Below are 23,924 nucleotides of genomic sequence, written 5' to 3'. Positions count from 1 at the left end.
GCCACAATTTGAATTGTCCTCATGTAGGAAAACACAAACGTTTAGCTCTCCATTCAGGTTTAAACAAAGTCTTTCATCGCATACTGAAGCCGCTTGACCCAGGTCTGTGCCACAATCCATCCGCACCAAACATGTAGAGGTAATCTTGTTCCTCCAGCCCAGATGTCATCCAGTCATCCAGGCAGGCAGGCAGTGAAAGCTTTACTGGCCACTGGTTAATACTATATGAAACACAATTAGATAACTTACAACTCGGATTGTTTTGTCTCCTTCAGATTATCTCTGCAGCTGTCAGACAAGTATGTGTTTGTATGTGTCAAGTATATTTGCTGGTGATTGGAGAGTTCATACTGGGAGAGGTGGAACATGTAGTGATATGAGGATTGTCCATAAGTGGACTGTGTGTGACCTCCAGTGGTGATCAGCAGAACTACACTTGACATTATTGAAAAGAGAGATTCACTAGGTGGCGCCACAGGTGTTAAAATGAAATGTTTCAGGGAGTGAGATCATACTCCAAAGGGGAAGCTAGTGCATAGCCTTGGGCAATACACACATACTCAAACAGACACACAAAAGAACACACTAATTACTGAAGCATGCGTGATGAACATACAACCATAACATGCAGCACAGCTCCCCGAGGCCCAGTTTAAAACAAGTGCTCTCTTCTTTTAGTCCAGTTTGAAACATCAAAGGCAAACTGGATATGTGCACTGGGCTGGAGAATGTTTACACACTGTCAATATTTCAAAAGTCCAAAGGGTCAAGGATCAGACATTTTGTCTCTGCTTCTCCAGGATATTTGTGTCAACAGCCTGCTGGTGTGTGTGAATCCTCTTTACATCTACATACGTACACAGCACCTGAGCAGCAGTCTGTGTTTGTCTAAATCTGTCTGATTGTTATGTAACGAGAAGGAGAGGAACGAAATCACATGTAAGAGCCACTTTTGCCGCTGCAGTTTCAAGTGAAACTGTAGTGAGCTGCTATCAAAACATCTATCTGGAGTGAACGTGAAATATCAGAAAAACATGTGACACTCAAGTGCATGTGTGTGTGTGTGTGTGTGTGTGTGTGTGGTTGTCAAGCTGATCGTCCAGGTGACGTGTCACTAGAACTCAGTTACCTGGGTGTGTCTGTGTCCTCGCTGGTGGTTACAACTCTAATTTCCTTCTCCTGTTACTTCCTCCACTCCTTACTGCGTGAGCAGAAAACCACAGGGCATCTTTTAATGCACTTGTTTTGAAAAAGCTGCCTTTGTATTGATTTTGTTGGCTGCTGTCAGGAATAATCTGAGGAAATTGGCTGCTGTTTAAGCAACTGCAACAAAGAGCCTAGAGTGGTTTATTCAGCACGGCTTAAATTACAATATAACCATTAAAATTTAAATGGCAGTTTGGTCATTCATTTTAATCTCCCTTGATTAACCCAGTTTGTCGTGGGGGTTTCCAGGAAAGAACTTGAAATTCTCTGCAGGTTTATCTGGTTTATCTGCCGATGCCGGCCTGTCTGAGTTTGACAGGCATGTGTCTCATCTGAAGAAACAGTGACAGACACAAGGCAAGCCGGTCGGGTCAAGTGGAGGAAGCAGATAAAGGGCCGATTGATATGGAAGTGTGTCGCAGCAGAGACGCGTGGCTTTACTGGCGTCAAACCGGTCTAGGAGGAGGCAGAGGAGCTGCTTGTTTGCGTGAACCAGCAACAGTATCTGTTTGTTTTGGGGAAGAAAAGTGCAGAGTGACACACTTCCCTTTGTCCATTCAATTGACGGGCTTTCCATAATGGTGACATCCACAAAACTATCTCAGAGTGGAAACAGCAACAAACATTATGAGCCTGTTTATGTGGATTATTGTCGGCTATACAATGACTGCACATAGATATAACAGTGTGCTCTGAACACCATCAGTGTTTCCATTAAATCTACAGACTGAATGGACACAACATTTGGTTTTCTCTTACTTGTTTATCCATTTTTTTGAGGGGGGACCACAGTGACGGACTTAAAGACGACTCTGTGTCCTGCTTGTCCCAGCAGCCTTAGCTGTACTGTACTTCACTGAGGCTCCAGATCCTCTTAATACATCCCGACTGTCAAAACTCTAATACCACATCTCTGTCTGTGTGACATTTCCAACATCATGTGGGCAGCAAAGATTCGGGCAACGTGTTGGATGGAGGTTTGATGAGGAAAGAAAAGGTTAAAAATGAACCTTTGGACATCAAATATTAAACATAAAACCTTGAAGTGAGCTCACTATATTGTATCTTCTTTACAAAGCAGTGAGTGTGTTAATGTAATAATGGTAGATAGTCAGGTAAAAGCTATTTGTCATTTCCCCACTGACTTTGCTTTCTGATCTCTTCCATATGACATTTTCTACTTGTGTAACTGTGATGTATTACGACACACACTGTTATGGGTGTGTCTTTCCATTCTTGTTGTTTATCAAATTCTCTCCAACACAACACGGAAGCACTGTGGCTCACGTCTAAATGAGAATTTAGAACAACGAATAAACAAGACATAGAAGAGCAGAGATGATAGAAACAGCAGGAACAAAAAGGAAGAACAAGAGTGGGAACCATCAACCACTCCACCTCCCTATGCTTTCTACTCACTGAAGGTTACCTTGATATATGATTGATGTCTGCAAGCCAAAATCTATTTTTTATCATCATCTGTCACTGAGAGGCCTTTCATCTGTCTCTCCTGGGATGATATTTATCTACAGCTTGGATTCACAAGGAAGAAAAAAAAAGATCTGTTGAAATCATTTTTTTTCTCTGAGATGTAAATCTAGTCCAGGAATAGAACAGATGTTTTAATCTCAGATTAAGTTACCTGACAGGTTATGTCTAGGACATGAAGTGCTTTACAAATAGCACAGGCAGATAAATCCCAGTCACTGTGTCTGAACAACAACAAAACATCACAAATATAGTCAATAAGACGCAATTGACTTGCCTCTTAAATCATTTTGCACAACCTTTTGTATTCTTATTGTTTTAAATGGTTGAAGTATCTTGGAATGACAAGACTATGTTTCATTGTATGCAAGTATAATGACAATAAAGTTGGACTGAAATTAGTTATATTGAACCAAATGAGTATACGAGAGTTTAACCTCTCAGGCACAGGCAGACCTTCAACATATCCCAACCAAACTTTAACCTTAAGAGGCTAAAACCTAAATAATTTCATTGGTAAAGCTTGTTGGAAGCAGGTCTGGTGGTGGTCTGAGATACATTAATTCTGGGTATTTTTTTCTGGTAAAAACAAAATAAAATCCCTTTTCCACCAAGATATCTCAACAGTGGTGGACCCCCAGGTTAGGAACCAGTGCCCCGAGGATCCACCTCTTTATGTGTAGGCCAACATTTAAACTACAACAATAACTACACTATCACAATCTTCAATTCAGTTGTCATGTAAAATAAGATGGTAATGTGTCATGGTTCATTTGATGGTGAAGACATTGGCACACATCTCATTTTATCAGCAGCTTATTTAACTTACACATTTTAAGTGAATGAAATAAAAATATCCCAATCAAGAGTCAGAACAAGCTCTTGATGTTGACCCTGATTAAAACGAGGCAGCATTACGGAAATAGCACACCGACCCCGTGACAGTTTGTTAATCGCATGTCAAGCTGTACGCACTGCAGGTACCTGGCACTTTTACAAATCGCCCTTTGGCTGTGTTTGTCTGCGTATGCATGACACGGCTGTCCTATTTATGGGTGTTTTGTCGTGCATCCGGTAATATATTATTGTCTGAAAGCTGGGTGTTGCCCTCTGAACATGAGAAAAGGTCATATGGATGATGGAAAAATCTGCGAGTGTCACATATTGACTGAGGTATTTCTGAAAGATCAGATCAAAAGGTGCAGATTAAAGTGAGAACGGCTGCTCTTTTATAAAAGCTGCATCAACTGTGGTAACATTTTGTCTTATAATGGCTTCACGGGACACAGGACAGATACTGCATGTGTGGGTTTTGTCAACAACACTGTCCTTAAGACACACCAGTTGGATCTGAACCAGTTCTGAGACATCAACCTCCCAGCAACATTTTCCGTACCACTCTGTGCCGTGCAGTTTTACAGCTCCAGGCTGTGCTGCAGGAACTCAGGTCTCCTTCCAGTATTTATTCATTATTTTAGAACCAGTGTTGCTGGCTGTGGTTGTGAGTTTTGCTGAGGCTATTTTGTTTCCGTGTCTTTTAACACACTGATCAGGAGCAGCGTTGTATCCTGTACAATGGCAATAAAGGCTTTCTATTTCTCTATTTCTATTTCTAGTGACGCCTCCTTTTCCTGAGTGTCTGACAACATTTACAGCTCAGCCTCCACTCAGATACAACACACCAGTTTCATCTACCTATCTTTGTGAAATGTGAGAGGCAAACTGTAAATATACGCAAGCAATGATGAGGAGAGAAAGAAGTTTAAGTACAAAGTTTTATTTGAACTCATGACTGAAATGTGAAGGAGCCCACTGCCCTGTTATTCTTTGTGTTAGTTTAGTAAAATAATTTGATTTGCTGTGTGCACAAGCATGGTGTAACATGCAAATAGAGATCAAAACTAATATGTGGACATTACAGTGACAGAAAAGCTGAATGATCCCTAATAGGTAATAGTGAGTAAGTAAATTGTTGTCATTTTCCTCCCATTAGTAGGTTATAAATATTGGTACTGGTACAGCCTCTGCATGCTTTTGGCTACCGTGCTTCTATTTATCACATTTTGTGCAACACAGGCTACTTGTGAGCCTCCTATTTGTCAGGAGGTCTCACAAGCGGCACTTAAAACAGCAACATTGACAATAACTTCCAAAACACAATGTACAAAAATTACAAAATAAATACACCTTTTCTTTAAAACGTTTTTCTTCTAGTTTTGCAATAAAATAGGCTCACAAAGCACCTTTTAAACATCAACCTTGGCACTTTTCATTAATATTAAGAAGACGTATCCTTGTTTCCTTGACGTAAAGAAAAAAAACAACAATGTCGAAACATAATTCATGCAGCGAGTGTGTGAAAAAGGTCATTATACGTCGAGTTTGGTCTAACAAGCATCAAACAGAGGCGAGGACGCTCTCTGCACACAAAGAGCTGCTGTCTGAAGAACAAACGTTGCTCGGTAAGACACTGCAGCCAACAATTTTCATTCCAGTTGTGAGGAAGCAGAGCTGTAGGTGCAGAGACTCTCGTGCTGTAGCCCTTATCCAGCCTCTCTTCCTCTTGTGGCTCAGCTTGTCCACTAATGGTGGTGAATTTCATTTCACTGCTCATTAAAAGAAATCAAGATCTTTGCAGCCATTTGACGCTGGTCGGGAGATGGGAACCCCCGGGAATGAAATCAAGAGAAATCCAAACTGACCTGTGCTCATCAGACCTGCAAATGAGAGAGAAAGAGGTGAAAAATATTACAGTAAGTGCCAGCAATGTGCATCCATTGTAGATTTGCTTTTGGGGGGTTATTTTAAAAGCAATTACAGCTTCAGACCTGCCTATATGTGGCCTGGGCTCTTTCAAACACAGCTCAAAGTATTTACATATTAACAACAGTGATTTTTTTAGTGCGGGAATGTGGAATGAAAAGTTGACAAAATAAAGCCCCTGTCGTTGTGTTCACCTTGTCTTGCGCTTTGAAATGAGGTCAAGGGGCTTTAATGAAGGCTTTTAATGTGCAGCTACGTCCTTCTCCTTTCATGCCTTTGATCAGCACCACTGACTGGAAAGCTTAGCTTTTCAAGCCAACCACAGCGGCACGTACTGTATCTCACACCCTGACATCACAGGCTTGTTAGATTAAATCAAATCTGCTGTTATTCAAGTGTGCCACAGGATCGCCTATGGAGGTGTATGAATTGCTCGGCTATATGTGCATATAAGCATACGGCGTGTACTTGCGATGCTATTCTGACATACAGCACTAAAATACAAAACCCCAGTCTGAGCCCGAGGGTATGGGGAAATAATTGGGAGCTTGAGAATGCTTCATACTGTAAATCTCTGGGGGGGATCTCTAACTCTTCTCTCCCTCCTTCTGCAGTAAGGTCAGACTTGTCATAAGACGAGTGTTTAATTAACGCTGCCCTCTGACAGGAGAACAACAGCAAGATGCAGCAAGAGCGCACAGATAAGGAAAATAAATTGTGTGATATTGAATGATAATGACCAAACTAGTCTGAAGTTAAAGTTGTCACCCTGATTTCTAGAAATGAAGCCTTGGTGTTTGTTTTAATGTGGTTGAGCTCCTCATAAGTCAAATATGCTGTCAGGCTGTTAATTTCTCTGAGGTGATGCAGCATATCTGTGAATCAGACTATAGCAGATGTTTTCATTTGGGCATCTCCAAACCAAAACTTTTCCACAAATTATAAACAACTCAGCAGGATGATCAACAAGCTGTTGGCATACAAATGGATTTAAATCCAGTAAACTGTAAGATAACACGTTGCTGTCTCAGTGTTCTGTATGTTTCTAGTCTTTAAAACACTGGAGCAGCAACCGTGCACTTGAACTTAAGTGCACAATGATCTATTTTCTTAAGTGCTTGTTTGGCAAAGTGCCTGTTGCAGGAGACGTGTTGGTAAGATACAAAAATGATTTACCTGGGATGCTTTTGGCGAACGCTGTTCCCCCCAGTCTGTCATTCTGTGTTATAGTCTCATGCAGGGTGTCACTCAGCGGTGGATTCAGGCTCAGCTGAGACACAGTCAATGTTTTCCTTCGAATCCGCTTGTGTCAAACAAGGTCCAGCAGACACAGCTGCGGCCTTCGCTGCTGCAGCCCTTCATACTGAGAAATGGCCAATCAAAAAGCTCCTCCGGCCTGCCGCTTCTTGACAGGTTGCAGTGTCAAATTCCATAAAAGCGTCTGTTAACTTTCCCAAAGCGCTTTAAAACTGGCATTTAAAGTGCATTAAAATCATTAATACTGTCATATTCCTTCATATATCTTCACGTTGTCTATTAACACTTGGTGAAATAATCACTATTTAATATGTCTTCAATTGTGTAAAGGTTAAACATTATTTTCTTCCCTTAATGTTTATGTAAATGTGTGCTTAATGGCCACACTTATGAAAAAGGCTGACATAAGGCTTCACCATGACAAGGCAAGTTTTAACCACCTATGATGGATTGTACAGTAATGCTTATTTATGTTTGCAAGTATTTTAATAATAATTTAAAGTTTGCCTGCATATTACATAATTACCAACAAATTGTTAATTGTGGCAGTTAAAGATTATTGATTTCATTTCTTACCAATTTTAACACCACATATTTGTTATGTCATTAATTATTCATATAAAACAATGTAATACATTAAGAAATCTTCAATTTAGTTAATTATTTAACCCAAAATTATGTTAAATAATAACATTAAATAATGATTAGTTCACCATGTCTTAATGATGGCTGGTATAAAGTGTTATGTGCCGTCATGAGTTACTTAATATTATTTTGTGTTGGTTATTGCAATTGGTTGAGTCAGTATTAAAAGTGAAAACATTGCAAACCAAATTCCCTCACTCACCACGTCCATCTCCCTCAATATTTATAATGTGTGAATGTCATGTTTTAAAAATGCATAGGCCATCTGTGCACTTGTCAGTGCAAACAAACTTTGGCTATCTGCCCTCCAGTTGAAATCATGCCAAATATGGCCGCCACACAGCAGAAGTCTTCACATGTATTTATGTTCCCGTGGGGCTGCGCTCCTCGGTGGAGTCTGTGTGTCCCGCTTTGTGCTTTGTGGATCAGAGATCTTTCTGCAGCTGAGATCTCAGCCCTGATACTCGGATCAGACTACAGACTGACTGCACATCTCCTTCTGGCCAGTATTGAGGTGAGGTAGATTACACTTTCTCTCCATTTCATGCTCGGTCCTTCATTCTCACTTGTTATATGTTGGGAAATGTGGGAATTAAGGTTGACAAACAGCTCAAAAGTTCAAAAAGCAGGAATGTCTCAATGTGGACTTAAAAATCCAAAGTAAAGAATGTAGGTAAGACTCAAGTCATTGCTTTAGTCCTTAACAATAATGAGTCATATGACAGGCACTTCAGCACCAGGTAAAAACACACCAATCCTCCCACCACAGGGGGAACTACATCTCTCTACACAGAGCTCTCGTCCGGCCTGGGCAGCAGCTGAGTGTGTTTCCTCTTCTCTAAGATCCTGTTGAGCTCTTCAGCGAAGGAGTAGCAGATCGGTGACGTGTTTTCGGAGTCGCTCTGCCTCAACAGCACGTAGCTGTTGCCATTCATCCTCCTCAGGACGCTGGGCAGCGTGGCTGACAGCCCATTGGGGAAGTCACACTCTGGAGAGGAAAGTTGCGGAGTCGGTGGGAGAGGAGGGGCCGGGGGAGGAGACTCCTTATTTGGCGATGGGTGACCCTCACCAGGGACGATCTGGAGGAAGCCTCCATCCTGGATGTCGCCGTTATGGTGCTTTGAAACGTTACAAATGCCGTTGCCGTTACAGTGGCTGGAGATCGTCTTCAGCTCCATGTGGGAGGAGTTTCTGTGCTGTTTTCTGTTCTTGTTGTGCCTCTTACTGTGCGGGTAGGCAGCAGCTGCGGTGCGTAATGAGTACTTCCCTCTGTTGCCCACTCGAAGGCAGAAGCCCACGTAGACAAGGACCACGGTGAGGACCACACACAGGCCTCCAAGGATGGTGATGAGGGACAGGTACATGGCCTCCATGTTCCTGGGGGAGAGCAGCTCTGAGTGGGGGAGGAGAGGGGCCGGGGGCGGTGGCAGGGGCCTCTCTGAGGAGGGACGCTCTGTGGGTGATGGCAGGGTGGCGAAGAGAATGTAAGGGTCTTCAGTTGGCTCAACAGGTGGAGGAGGGGGCAGGTCCAGGCGGATGGTGACATTGTAGGTAACTATGGCGACCTTGATATTATTCTCAACAGCGTAGCAGGTGTACAGCCCGCTCTGGTCCTGCCGGGCCTCGATGATCAGCAGGCCGTCTGTGCCGGTTCTGAAGCCAGAGTTGAGGCCATAGCCCTGCAGCTCGCTGCCATCCAGAGTCCAGAGGGGCGTTGCCAGGTTGGAGCTGAGCTCACACTGCAGCAGCACGTCATCACTCACCCGCACAGAGCGGCTCCGCACGACAATGTCTGAAACACACATATTAATAGTGAGAAAGTGTAAGTTCACATTACGTTTGCAGGAAAACTCACAGCTTAGCCTTTGACTCATTTTATATTGTTAATTGCTTAACTGCCTACTACATTTATTGAACACTGTCTACAGTTATTGAGGCATAAATTTCAATTGCATATCTTTTAATTCCTGCCATCACATTACCTTGTACAGAGAGAGAAGGATGGGTTGGAAGAAGATGCTACATTTTATCAGATTGAAATTGTGAAGTGAGAGAAGGCATTTGCCTGCCTTGAATATCAAACAGATTTCTCTCCAGAGATGGCAAAAATGTGATTAAAGAAGGGAGGAGAGGATTTTGCCAACGCAGTGTGCATAATCAACTTTCAAAGAGGCCGTCATGCCATCTGATGACAACTATGCATCTTTCCAGTCCTTCTTTACATTCTCTATTTTCAATCTCCCTTTCATCATTCGCTGCGTTAAAAGCTAACTTTTTTTAAATCAGCAGCACCTAGCAGCAGAAGAGATTTCTGCATACCATTTTGTGTGTTCTCACATCCCCGGCTGCCATGCTGGATGTCCTGGATCAAAATGGATCTATGAAGAGGGAGAAAATATAACAATAAACATATTAGTGCAAAGAATGAAGACATACTGAGATTTGACATGCTCTCTTCTGCTCTTTTCATATATCTCAGTTATCAGTTATAGCCTCCATAACAGCTTTCTACGAGTATGCGAATCAGTCCAGATTAATCAGTACACTTTAAGTACACAGCTGCATGCTCTGTTTACTATCACAGCCAGCATGAAGTTTCTGCCAGCAGTTGTGATTATGCAACAGTTCAGCGAGCTGACAGTGTGACAGGGCACGGTGATACTTGAAGTTAGTTTAATCAAACACTCGAAAGGGCACCTGCAGCACTTAAATCACCTGATCCCATCACATACACCCTTCAGCACCCACCTGTCTGCGTGCGCCATTACGTCCACACACTGGGCTCCGTTCCAGGCACAGTGAGGGTCCCTTGCAAAGATGCAGTCGTAGCAGGAGGTGTATCTGCGACAGTTAGAGAGGGGGAGCTGCACCACGCCTGATGGAGAGCCTACGTACACACTCATCTGGGAGGGAGAGAGAAGACTGAAATACTGCAGGAAGGAGATTACACCTTAAATGTGTGTGTGTGTGTGTGTGTGTGTGTGTGTGTGTGTGCATGCGATGGTCAAACACGCTACCTGTTTTGCAGATATCAGTAGATTATTAACAGGCTGTGGTTCCACAAAGACTTGAAGCTCCTCTATAATGTGCAGCTGACCCTCGACTTCTACAGCTTTATGCAACCAGCCTTCATCTGAGTGACACACACAAAGAGGAGAAACATTAGAATTAGGACCATCCCTATTCACGTTCGGTGTCTCCTGGTTGTACTGTAGCTTCCTACTTCATACTAGTTTGACCATGAGAGTGGTCTCATTCTTCTGATTTAACTCTCTGCAAGAAAGCGAATAAGCCCATTTCCCAAAATGTTGAACTATTCCTTCAACAGATTGCACAAGTAATACCTGACATGGATTCATACACACCTGTGCCCATGTATAGCACATGGTAGGTTTGTTCATCTAAGCCTTGGGTCATGTGTACGGCCATGTGTGTGTAGTCGGTGGTCCTCCTGAACAAAAGGGGGCGTCTGTCTGAAGGTTGGACCTGCTGGGACATCAGAGGATGCCTCCTGACAAAGTCCAGCACATCATCAGGCAGGGAGGTGGAGACGTTTATGTCCCTGGCCCTCAGAGCGTCAGTTATACACTGTAGAAAAAGAAGCCAAAGAGAGAGATGAGAGGAGGGATGATGAGCAAGTAACAAGGCCCGATGTGGACTGCAGGGAGAAGAGCGACATTTCTGGCTCATTTGTAATAAAGTTCTCTGTAAATACAGACGGATAGCAGAAGGCAGAGAGGATGTCACGAGGCTTAGCGAGATGGTCTGCAGGGAAAATTAAGGGATCAAGAAGAAAACGCGAGCCTGTGGGAGATTGAGTCTGGGGAAAATGCAACTTTTCACTTGGACAACAATGAGCCTGCGTCAGTTCAGCAGCCGGCTTGTGCTGACATGCGCGCGACTCAGCTCTCTCTGCACCTGACTAAGGGAACAACTTCCCTTCTCGTTTTGTCCTTTTCAAATGACTTCAGCCAATTCCTCTAAGAGGCTTTCACGCTCCCATGTTAAAACCCTTGACCGCTTTTGCCTTCCGTTTAATAGCAATGTTAAAATTAAGTCCTACAAAGTGTTGAAGTGACACCACAGTGGATAATTTCTGCTCCTGCTAACGATGCCACGGCCCTGGCTGCCACACTAAGCCATTGTCGCCAAAGCTACGGGCTGGAGTTAATCGCCATGGAAATGGGTTTCAGTGACATAAGAGGGTTGTGTCTTGAGCCTCATCCTTGAGGCTGCCACTCTTCCGCTCAATCGTTTTTCCTCCATCTTTATCTCTGCTTCCTCCCTTCATGCATCTTTACTTTGGATCAGTTTCGTCTGGTCTCTGTTGGGGTTTTCTGGTGTGAATCTTTGGAGGCTGAAGAGGAGGAGGACATTTTTTCTGTGCGTCATCTTGTATTTAAGAGGCTGAGAGGGCAGCAGTGCCCGTGTGTGTGTGTGTGAGCATGTGTGTTTACCGTTCCAGGTCGTGGGTCAGGGATCTTTCCAGTGTATTCCTTCCACTTAGAGCCAGAGTCCTGGTTCTCCATGTAGGGTCCTTGAAAGGCCTCTTGGACTTCAGACAGAGAAAACCGACACACTGCAGACGCCTTCACATTTTTCCTAAAGACAGCAACACACACACACACACACACAGAGTGAGAAAAAGACCAGAGCACAGGCCTCGAACAATAACAGCAGTAAACCCAGTGTTGCCATAGGGACAGCAGTAGAAGTACAGTAGATCAGCGGCTCACCTAGCTCAAAAGATGGAGAGAGACAAATGGGAGGAAAGCACAGGAGAGGGGGGAGGGGATGAGCACTGTCAGAGATAGTACGAAGCTGATTAGAAGTCATACATCTCTGAGAAGAGTAGGAGGCCAGGAGGAGAGAACTACAAAACGGTTTCAGAGGAGTAGTAGGAGTTGAGGTAAGAGACAAGGGAGGTGGAGCTCAAGAGGAGACAGCAGCATCTCAACAAAACAAAAATGTTGAAGATAATCATTGTTTGTTTATGCTTTCCCAACAAAAAAACATTTTGCTTTAGCATAACATCCACTTTTCAGCCACTGCACCCAGGACCAGATCGAGTGCTGGCCGAACTTCGCTGCAGGTTTTGGATTCTAGGGGGAAAGACAGCGCTCCTAAAGAAGCAGTGCTACCAAGCCTACACAGCACAGAAAGAAGGCTCCTCAAGGGTCCTGGTCGTGCAGCAGCGTATTGCAAGGACATCTGCAAACTCAAGGAGGCTGACTATGTGGCAAAGATATCCTCAGAAGCATCTGAACAGTCCTCAGAGTCCTGGTTCATCCCTCACCATATGGTGCATCATAACAGCAAGGACAGGTGGAAACTAGTTTCTACCAAGTTTCTATAAAGGGCCATTACAGTTATAATCTTTAAGGTTTTTCTCACATCAAACCCAATTTTTGATACTTCTAATAGTCTTCATTTTTTTCTGCAATAGCCATTTAATGTATTTACATTCAGTAATTATCTCTGTATAGTAGTTTTTGGGGTGCAATTTTATCTCATTGACACCTGTTGGCTCTCTTTACATTGTGTTAGAGCTGTATTAAGTGACTGCTAATGCGAACCCAACATTTCCACGGATTCACATTAAAAGCGTTTTACTGGCGAACCATGGGGTGGCTTTTATTGTGAAGCAGCCACAGGAAATGTGTTTGTCTCTGACATCAGCTAACTGCAATTGTTCATATAGAACAAGACAACAGTCCTTTCATCATTTTTTCTTTAGCGGATCATTTTGAATTTTTGCAAGGAAGTAATGGAACAAGAAAGAACAGCCACAGGGAGGAGTTACAGGTGACAGGCTGCACTCAACAAGGTAAACAACTGTCCTGTGCCCTGCTGTGGCTCGGGAAACTACTTGCGTCGCGTGCAGAATTCAATCATTTTAACCGACTTCTTTATTTAAACAATGTTTAAAGTTTGTTTGGCCGCACTGTAAACAGAGTCACCAGTTTCCCATCTGTTGTATTTCTGACAAAGTAGCTGCTCAATGAGTGTTTACGCTACCATTAAATCGCACTTGCTGTTACCATGGTAACCACAGGTGTCGCCAAATCAAGCAGGGCTACAAGTTTAAGGATTACAACTTCTTTTAAAATTTACATTTCTAATTAATATTCTGTAAAACTCATCCACCCAACTTGGATAAAAAAGTTCTCCTCGCTTTGTCTCACTCGTCTCTTTCATCTTGTCCCTTCCTGTCTTCTTCAACTGTCTCAATGTATTGATTGCTGCCTTTCATCTTTTTCCCTCTTTACTCATTTGCATTTGCATCCTCAAAGTCCCCCTCAGCCAGAGATCTTGACAACACACAAGCTCCCACTCACCACTCCAGGCCGAAGATGCCATAGAACAGCGTGTCCTGCAGTGCATGGCCGGGCATGACGAAGACGCTGCGCAGCATGTTGAAGTGGAAGTCATACTCGGGCAGAGAACATGACAGCCTGGCCTTGAGGAAGGACGTCCAGCGTTTCTGGAGAGTTAAACGGCCTCCTCTGTCCCCCTGAGGGAAGAAAGGTGGAGGGGAAAGGAGAAACAGAGGAGGAGGAGGGAGTAGAGAGGGTCATATGAGGTAAGGCCTGGATAAATGACAAAACAGACTGAACACTCGGCTCAAGGTGGCACACATGGGGAAGTGAACCTCCTAAAGAGCGCAACAGATGGCAAGGGAAAGCAATAACGATACGTTCAATAAGATTATGGCTTCCCATAGGTACATACTGTACAGGTTTGTGTCTGAGTGTGTGTGTGTTTTTGTCCCTCAGCAGACTGCAGCACACCTAAAGGTTGAAGGTTCTTTGACGGGTTCACAAAGGAAAAGCTTGACTCAAGGCCATGATTCTTTTGGAAATCTGGCAACATGACATCATGTTACCCTTTGATTTTAACTTTTAAATGCATTCAGCCAGTGGCAAATAGAAAATGTCACACGTCGAGCCGCAAGGCATTTCTATTAAGATGAAAAAACAAATATGCTGCCAAGCTTTCAAGGAGAGAACATGTAAGCTGACTTTATTTTAAGGTGCCACAGGAGAGAACAACAAGGTTATTACACTGTACAATTGGCTCTCACTATTCTTAACCCCTTCCTGGGCAGCTGGAAATGTAAATCATTCACATTTCAGGCCGCAGAGGATGCTAAACAGTCTGTCTCTCCCCTGCAGTCATCCATCCCTCTCACTCCGAGCACCACTGACTCTGCAACCCATTCATCAGCTACACAGTCTGCTCCTCTAATCACACTGGGGCCTTGTTACAAATGCATTCCCCATCCAGCCCCTCATCTATTATAGCACCCTCCCCTATTCTCAACCAAGACTTCACTCAAGCTAGTCTGATGCAAGGCTTCACTTCCAGTTGTAAAATATATCCTGCATCTTTTTTTAAAATCTGCACTCACCTTACAAACCCGAGCCACTCGTGCCACCCTGCTGTGGCTGTAGGTTGTCGTCTGCTCCTGGCTCCTCTCGGTGAAGAAGAAGTAGATCTTATCATCATCGCCGGTGCTGCTGCCCAAACTCTCCCTCACCAAGGCAGAGCCCACGAAGTCTGCCTCTGCATGGGGCAAAGAAAGATGCACTGACTCATACTGTGTTCTTCTTGATAAACGAATCAGGAGTTGTTGAGATATTTTAGTCTGGAACAAAGTGTTGGACCGACAGACTGAAACTAAAAAACACAGAACTGTCAAAGCATGTAAAACTAAGTTGTAATGCTGTAAGAATTAGTGGAGCAATCAGTAGCTGATGTAAGGAAAGTAAAATAATGCATTATTGATCCACTGGTGTTAATAATGAATAGGTTATTCAGCAGAATAGATGCTTGTGAATACGGAGGCTTGTTAGCTCTGCCCACTTGGATCACCTAAACATGTTAAAGGGCTTTTATCATTCCAGGAGATTAACTCACCATTCAGCCAGCGTGTGGGGGCGTCTTCTGTCTTCAGTGTAGGAGACGGAGAGTTGCGGCGGATATCTGGAAAGCTCCTAAATTCATACTGTGAAGCTGTATACGTCTGCTGGTCTGGAGGAAAACACAATTAATCAGCTTCTTCAGTTATTTAGTGGAAATCTGGAAGTGACTGACAGCTGTTGAAGGGCTTACCGATGATGAGGGCAGTGTAGCCTGTTGTCGGGCCATAGGGACATTTGTCTCTGCCCTCTTCAGGCTGAGAAGACATCACAAAGTTCTCCTCATCCTATATAGGAAAAAGCATTTGGGTAAAGAGGAAGACAGAGAATAGGAGATTAAGCACCTTTTCACAGCTATGTTCACATCTATAGATCCACAAATGTATTTGGTAAATTTGGTAAATTTGGGAGGGCGGTAATATGTTTTGCATTAACATACTATGTATGCACAGAGGGGTCTGAAGGCATGAGTGCCACACATGTAGAGATGAGTCGAGTTGAACCTCTGGAGGAAGCGGATGTGATTAAAACACTCCGTCTGTAAAAGGAAGAGAAAGCCGGAAAATATATTATGGTGAGGGAACGAATATCAATACATAGGAGAGAACAAAATGCAAAAACATGAAAAGAAAAAACTAAGGCAGAAAGAACAACTAAATGCCTACCTTATTGTCTTTTCCCTTGAGCAGACACTGACGTTTTTGCTCGGGGGAGGCCTCCCACTCAATCTAATACACACCACAGAACAGTGAGACAACGAGTTGGATGGTTTTATATCACTGACTTGCATACATTTGAGCAAAATACCACAGATCTGACAGCAGATAAACGGAGAATATAATCTTTTTGCTTTAATAAATCATACCATCACAACATCTCAATTATATGAACACGCTCCTATTACATGTTATAGGAGCGTGTTCTTTAACTCTTCTGTAACAAAGAAAGTTGACATAACACATTTGTGTTTACAGCAGGAGATGGAGGAGTGGTTGCGAGGGAGTGTAACGCACACACACCAGCAATTACACATTATGACAGACACCACTGCTGTATTAACATTATCAGCATAACAGCTTAATGTCAGGTTGTCACTAAGTAACACATACAGTAGCATGACAGGTGAAAGAGGGTTTTCAGCTTCTATGGGTACTTAAAGGGACAGTCAACTTTAATTTACATTATCCTGCAACATGCAATAGTTTGAGGACGAGACTCAATCACAACAACACTGCTGACAATACACTTTGAGGAATAGACAAGAATGATGCAAAATACTATATATATATAGAGGTAACTATACATCTATATAGTATAGATACATTTAACGGTAATAGCAGAATAAATCAGCCAGCCATAAATAGTGTCAAAATTTGGGTGTGACATGAAGAAAATCAAAAGGATTTTAATCTTATTATTATTTTGACAATAAGAAAGGGAAAATGGCCAAATGTCCAATCATGATCACCAACCAAGGCATATAACCTGCAATATCAATTAGAATCTGAATTAGCTTCTTTAACCCCATAGACCCTTTGTTGGGACCTTCATCCCAAACTTGTGTAAATACAAATGAACTCAGGGTTTACAAAAATACCACAGATCTGGTCTGGTTGAAACAAAAAGTAGGGTAAATACTGGCAATACTGAGGTAGATAGTATACTAATTACAGCATTAATTAGAAACTACTTTTGTGTCAACATGCTCCAATATGTTGATGATATAAACATGAATTCTGTATCTATTTAGAGCTACAGTGAGAAGATACAGTATTTAGTTTTTCAGTTTTTTATCATTAATATGTAAGTTTATGCAGCAAGATGCTCCTGTGGTGTAACTGGGAGCTATCGTGTAGAAAGTAATGTCACTACACACACACACACACACACACACACACACACACACACACAAGGAGTGACAGGGGAATAAATACTTTTGCCTCAAAAATGAAATATTGTTGCCTCAAAAAAGTTCCTGCGTTGTGGAATGCAAATGAAGCCGTGGCAGAGTTATAAAGATATGGCAGCGGAGGCACACAGCACGCAGCAACACAGACACAAACAAACTCACAGTGAGAGCAGAGTCGGCTGAGATGTCAGAGGCATTGAGAGCGAATACAGCCCCCCGGGCCCCGACGTAGAGACGCTCACTGTCAGCCTCCAGCAACATGGTGCTGTAGTTGACTGCAGAGGACTGGAAACGTCTGCAGCCCTGTAGAGCTGGGAGGAGAGAGAAGGATTGGTTGTTAATGAATGTGACCATTTGTAACGCCCTGACAGCTTCTGCTACACCTGTTTAGAGAAACAGCTTCTCATGTTCTTGAAAAAATATATCATAGACGTCCACACACCACACATGCTCTCTGGTGGCTGAGTCAGCGATATGATATCCAGTATAATTGGCACTTCAGTGGAGGATTGGTGAGATTTTAGAGATGATACACTCAAAATCAGTGGGAGCAAAAATGATGACAACCCAGTTTAACCTTCTTTTGTTGTTGAATTTCCTCAGATAATTTTATGAATGTCCCCTGTCTGATTATTGGACAATATAAGTGGTTGAAACAGCCTGATAATCATTCATGTGGCTACACACATTACCACCTGGGCATATCTCAGTATAAACCCTGTCCACTGCTGCTATTGATTATGGTCTGTCTCTATGGGAACAACTGTAAAGTGTACATCCACACACAAACAGACTCTATTGTCATCTGGATTTTTATGTGAAAAAATCCACATTGGTGGATATTTGTACACTAACACATCTCATGTAAGAGTGAGCGCTTTTTCAATCAAATCTGACAGTATGAGAATAAAGGGAGGAATAGAAATCTCTTCATCTTCTGTGATGGATTTCTCGCTGTATGATTGTCGAACGTCAGTGCAGAGAGGTAAGAGGGCCTTGCTCTTTGATTCTGAGGGACTCGCTTTAAAATCAGATTTTCTTTTTTTGGGCTGCTAGAAATTGTCTTCTATTAAACTCCGTTGTACTGTAGCTGCAGAGAAAATCTCTCTACATGACTTCACAGTTCCATGTGTTTAGTCAGAGAAGCTGTTTTCAGTATTGGTTTAGGTTTGGTAAACATTTCCTTTAAGATCGTTTATCTACTGACTTTCCCTTGCTCATTTTTAGTGCTGGAATGATTAGTAATTATTAGTTTAACGTGTAAGCATGCTAACATTTGCTTATTAGCACTAAACACAAAGTACAACTGAGGCTGATGGAAATGTCATTAGTTTTTCAGGTATTTGGTCTTAACCAGGAATTAAGTATTAAAAATTGAAAACTTTGGTCAGATGATGGTACTATATGAAAAGTCAGAGATCACTAAAGTTATATATAACCTTTATCAAATCAGGTAGTCTCATTGAGATCAAGATCTATTTTGAAAGAGAGACCTGAGAAAAGAAAAACAAACATATCCAGACATAACAAAAGCACATACAGCATCATTGAACATGAATGTCTTTAACAATTTTCATGACATTGCATCGAATAGTGGAGACATTTCACTCCACCAAAAATATCAACCTCATGGTAGCTCTAGAAGAAAATTCAGGGTCATCAAAGTCTAGATATTTCAGCGTGGAGCAAAGTGGTGGACCGACTGACAAGCAGACCATTTCCATACATAGAGCCCTGCTGCTAGCATAAATACAAATGCTACAAATGTGTTTCAGCATCACAAACATAACTTTTCAACTTTTCTCTGACTTATATAAAGTTATATTTTGCACTGACCAGAAATTAAATTACGACTGGACAATAAAAGCCAAGGGATTACGCTTATCCTGCTCCACTCTGCAGAGGAATTAGAAGATAATGAAAAGAGGCCCAACACAACATCAGATTTCAGAGATCCACTTCTACTTAATGTGGGTTTCTGTGGTTCGAGGGTTCTTTGCTTTGTGTATGTGTCCCCCGTCCAGTTTTCCAGGCTATATTGGGATGCATCTGTTTGACAGGACAAGACACTAATGAGGTTCACTCATACAAACACTCAGCAAAGAGAAATACTGCACAGCACATACACGCACACACACACACACACACACACACACACACACACACACACACACATATATACACCCACTAACAAGACATGTCATGAAGTCACTCGCTGCAGTCATGAGAGGCTGGAGAGTTATGTAAGTTCTAAACATACGATCTATCAGGACTCTAGTTAGCACAACACCACTGTCACATCCACACACACATCATGGACACAGAGAATCTCTAACCATGTCATAGCCACAACAATATCTCCACAAGACAATGTCTGTCATGTGAGCAAACAGCGTTGTCCCTTGTGAAAAAAATGACAGCAAAGTTGTAATTTAATGTCTAATTAAAATATCTGACGTGACTAATGCGGAGCAGCTTTTACTATCAGCTGGGGTGACAGCATTCAAGCCATAGAAACTTGAAAGTGAGACACTTTTCACACCTATTGAGGAGTACAGTAGCTCAACACAGCCAAACAGTAAGGTGTCAGACTTCCTGCATCCTCAGCCAATCCACTTCCCCCCTGAAGACTCCATGGTTATCAAGTACGCTGTCATTAAGATTCCTATCAGCTGCTGCAAAACAATCCGCTCTGCTGTCTTCAGCAGCAGCAGCAGGCAGTTCCCATCCCAGACTGCTCCTGGGTGATCAGGTGTCTACTTTTCCTCCCTCATTCTCAGCAGGAGGAAGAAGAGTATTACCTGCATGGGATTTTCGGAACAGTACGTTTTTCTACATGATGTGAGTGTCTCATTGTGAGTGAAGACAATGCCTGAGTTTCCTCAGTGTAATCCGAGCATTAGGAGACACAATGCCTGACAGCTGGAGCCAGGTAACTCAAAACAACCTCTGCAAGAGTGTGACGCAGCAGAGGGAGATTTATTAACTATATATGACGGCACATTTTAGCCTCGGCTTTCAAGATCGTGTGAGAAAAGGCGCGATTGATTCATTCTATAGGGACAGAAAAAGAGCGAGAGAGGCAGCGAGAGAAGCCCAGATGATATTGTTTACTGAGCAAACACTTCCTCAGCTGATCAGCACAGTACACAGTGTTCAGGGACACAAACGCACGCACACACACTGGCTGAACCTCTCGGCGTCGGACTGTGACGTGACAGCCTTACATACAAATTCACACTCGAGCGCTAGGCCTGTTTACGGCTCAGAGTACTCTGACATGCAAACGGGCCGACAGGTACAGAATAAACAAAGTTAGATTCATTGACTGTAACTGATGTCAAAGTTTGGCAAATTCTCAAAATACTTGACAGGTTGAAATCAGTGTGTGTAATGAAAAGGTATTTAGATGTAGCACCAGTTTTCATTCTTTTTAACAACTCAGTTTTGCCAACTTTTAGCCATTCAGCTCTTCAGCACTGGACATCTTCAAATTAATAACCCTTAACCACCTCCCTCCCACGAACGTTTTCACCTTCTTTATGGGAAAAAAGTGACGTTTCAATGAGGAGAGAAGACACAGGTGCTTGTGTGCAAGCCTGTGTGATTTAACTACCCCTTTGGAGGCTTTGCCTTTAGGTTGCTAAGAAACACAGAGACTTAAGGGATTAGTAGTAAGTTTGCATATCCAAGTCTTCTCATCATGAGGATGGAAGCAAAAGAAACAAAGGCTAGAGGTGATGGAAAGGTAAAGGAATTAAAAGAGGACAGTGCAACCATGAAAAGTAGAAAAACTAATGAAGAAAAACATGGGTAAAAGAGACGGAGCTTAAAGGTAGAGAGATGGATGGTAGAGAGAGGGGGAGGGGTTGAGAGAGTGACGGGGCAGCAGACGAGGAGAAGAGTCGTGTAGGTGGATCTGTGGGCTGGTTTGAGCGCCAACATTTGATTTACAGAAACTGAGACAAAGGTATCAAGACAGGTTCAAGAGGAGTAACGGGGGAAGAAAAAGATGGATAATGAGTGTAAGTCGGTGATATATTGTGAGAAAGACAACTGTCTGGAAAAAGAGAAATGGAGAGGAGGGATATTGTTCTACAAGTAGATTTTATAAAGTGAATTTGGCTGAAAGTCAAAGTGGAGATGTGAGAAAATTTCCTTCACATGTCTGTGTATCAACAAATAAAGTCCAGGATCAGATAAAAGCTTTAAGGAGATACACACACACACTTGCCCACACATGCACAAAAGAAAAATGCTGTATACAGCAGTATTGCGCTATACTACAACAGTTGTCATGGTTACGGTGCTTCTCTCAACTACCTACAGTGGTGTCAGTCTCCCTGGATGCTCCGCAGGGATCCAAGTATAAGCACTTCACTCATCTGCCACGGTTTCTGTAGCACCTCAAGCTACATGCCGTCACTCACTCGAGGTAAATAATAATAATCAGATATGGGAAAAGAACCATTTAAATCATGGTTTACAGAAGAGGCAGGTGTAAGAATTACCAGAGGCAGGCAGGCTTATGTGCAAGTTTTGAGGGCACACAAATAAGATTGAGTGAAAAGAGATGTGTGAGGAAAAAGGAGGGAAGAGAAATGAAGACAAGATAAAGAGAAAGAGGGCGGCACCTGCAATACTACAGAAACAGACTGAACATGTAAAGAGTTTCTTTCCAAACGGAGATATTCTCCATTTAAAGAAACCTGTTACAAAACAACTGCCGGTCTGAATGCAAAGCACTGCATTAATAATTGAGTTATGAGACATTTTAAGGTTCAGTGTTTGAGAGTGAAATCATAAAGATTTTTCACCATTTGACAGGAATGTGATGCACCACAAACTGTTCAGAAATATGCAGATTTAAGACCAAAACCCTCTGTGTGCTTGTGTGCCTGCTTACCGCTGCTCAACACGGTGACGCGTGGAGTCACATCCAGGTCCAGGGGCGTTCTGAATGGGTAGCCGGCCGCCGCACACACACAGCAGCTCAGCAGCAGGAGCCGCGCCGCAGAGGATTGAGCTCCCTGCATCTCCGCCGAGCGTCTTGTGGGACACACACTCTCACGACCAGGGTGTATATGCATGCACTCACACAAACATATTCACCTTACGACTCACATACACCCCTGCGTGCACACACACAGACACCCACAGACACCCACGCACTCAGACAAACACCGGCAGGCAAGAAGGCAGCCCCTTTCACCGTGCTGTAGAAATAAAACAGACAACAGTGTTAGTAGTCATGTCTACACTAGAAGAAGCACAAAACGCTGTATACTTGGGCACTGTGACTGAGACTGTCACCTCAAAAAGTCAGAGGAGAAGTTGAAAAATGAAGAAAGCTGGAGAAGTTGAGTTCAAACACATTAAATAAACTGATGTGGAGGACTTCAATAGGATGACGACAGAGTCATCCTCTAAGCAAAGTCTGGCAGTCTGGCAGTCTGCAGTGTGTGAGCAGCAGCTGCCGAGTCTAAACACATGACTGAAAATATCATTAACCAAACAATGACTGTCAAACAGAGCTACGTGCCGATATCACGAGCAAACACTTGGGGATTAAATGGCGATGTGGAGCAATCCAGACCGATAAGGTGCGAAACCAGTTCAAACGGCAGACGTACCTGAGAGGAGCCAAATCCACGAAGGGGGGGGGGGGGCAGATTGTGAAATATGATCATCTCTGAGACGTGTGTGTTGTGATGTGAATGCCAATGTTGTTTGGCCAGAACAAGACCCCCTTTTGGAGGAGTGAAGGGAGAGCATCACCAACATTATCCAGTTTTATTTGGAGGAATGGTGACATGTCTCTTTCTCTTACCCTCTTTCTTTATGTCTCTCTTTCTAACACACACACACACACACACACACTCACACACTCTCTAAATACTCCACCTCTGTCTTCAAAATGCTTTCTCAGTTCCACATGTAAACAGTCACACTCTTTAGTGCTCTCCTCTCACAAAGCGTGCCTCTAGCATCCTAAAGACTTGAACGTCCAGGGAGCCTGCTTGTTCCTTCTGTCACTAGCACACACACTAACACAAATCCATTTACACACAAAATAAAAGAGCAGAAAAGTGAAGCCATTAGCACAAGCGTCTGTGACGGCACTCTTACAGAAAGTCCCAGAAGTCCCTCAGGGCTGACACCATGACAACGGCTGGCTTGAGTGTTGCATAATGTAACGGACAAACACAGCAGCATGCAGGTGTGGATGAGAGAGATATTCTATATCTGTGATTTTAACAGGAGGTAGTAACAGTCTCATACTGTAAGGACAGTATACACTGTGATATTATAACCTTCTACTACCCACTGTTCCACCCACAGGATACCAGCACTATGCAAGACTGCCAGCAGTCTGGAAAGTCCTAAACAAAGATTAGACTCAGCTTTTCATCGTCATTGTGATACATTTCAAAAGGAATGCCCTGTTGTAAAAATATTTGCCAATTCTGTCAATCAAAACAAAATGAGTTTTTAGATTAATTTTCTATAGCAGGTTGAGGTTAAATCTGAGTGCGGTATCTAATACATCACACTGAACGTTTATTCCTCTGTATTTCTTACTAAAAGTACATGGTAATGCACTTGGGAGTAAGGATTGTTTTGCCATGTTGGGCCAGCAGCCAAATAGTACTGTAGTCACAAGTTATGTGACAAAGACAAGTTAACATGAATGTCTTGGAAAAGGTGGAGTGAATATGTTCAGTGCTGAAACG

The 23,924-nt window shown here is 42.9% G+C and overlaps 1 protein-coding gene and 1 long non-coding RNA gene across 2 annotated transcripts; both read right to left on the bottom strand.

The window, feature by feature from the left end:
* Positions 1–4,455: 4,455 nt before the first annotated feature.
* On the bottom strand, positions 4,456–6,837 carry LOC139294675 (uncharacterized). Its single transcript, XR_011598406.1, has 2 exons — positions 6,634–6,837; positions 4,456–5,411 (listed from the first exon to the last, which is right to left on the bottom strand). It is a non-coding gene; the product is annotated as an uncharacterized lncRNA (long non-coding RNA).
* Positions 6,838–8,144: 1,307 nt separating this feature from the next.
* LOC139294149 (semaphorin-4G-like) lies at positions 8,145–22,296 on the bottom strand. Its single transcript, XM_070915958.1, is given in 15 exon segments — positions 8,145–9,151; positions 9,679–9,737; positions 10,108–10,262; positions 10,377–10,492; positions 10,725–10,947; positions 11,817–11,961; positions 13,698–13,873; positions 14,771–14,925; positions 15,280–15,393; positions 15,475–15,568; positions 15,721–15,819; positions 15,947–16,009; positions 17,353–17,501; positions 22,097–22,259; positions 22,261–22,296. Coding segments are annotated over 15 exon segments (2,754 nt in total).
* Positions 22,297–23,924: the final 1,628 nt, after the last annotated feature.

Source organism: Enoplosus armatus, chromosome 12 (assembly GCF_043641665.1).
Source record: "Enoplosus armatus isolate fEnoArm2 chromosome 12, fEnoArm2.hap1, whole genome shotgun sequence".
NCBI classification, from domain to species: domain Eukaryota; kingdom Metazoa; phylum Chordata; class Actinopteri; order Centrarchiformes; family Enoplosidae; genus Enoplosus; species Enoplosus armatus.
Note: the sequence above shows the minus strand (reverse complement) of the source record. Positions and strands in the feature narration are given on the sequence as shown.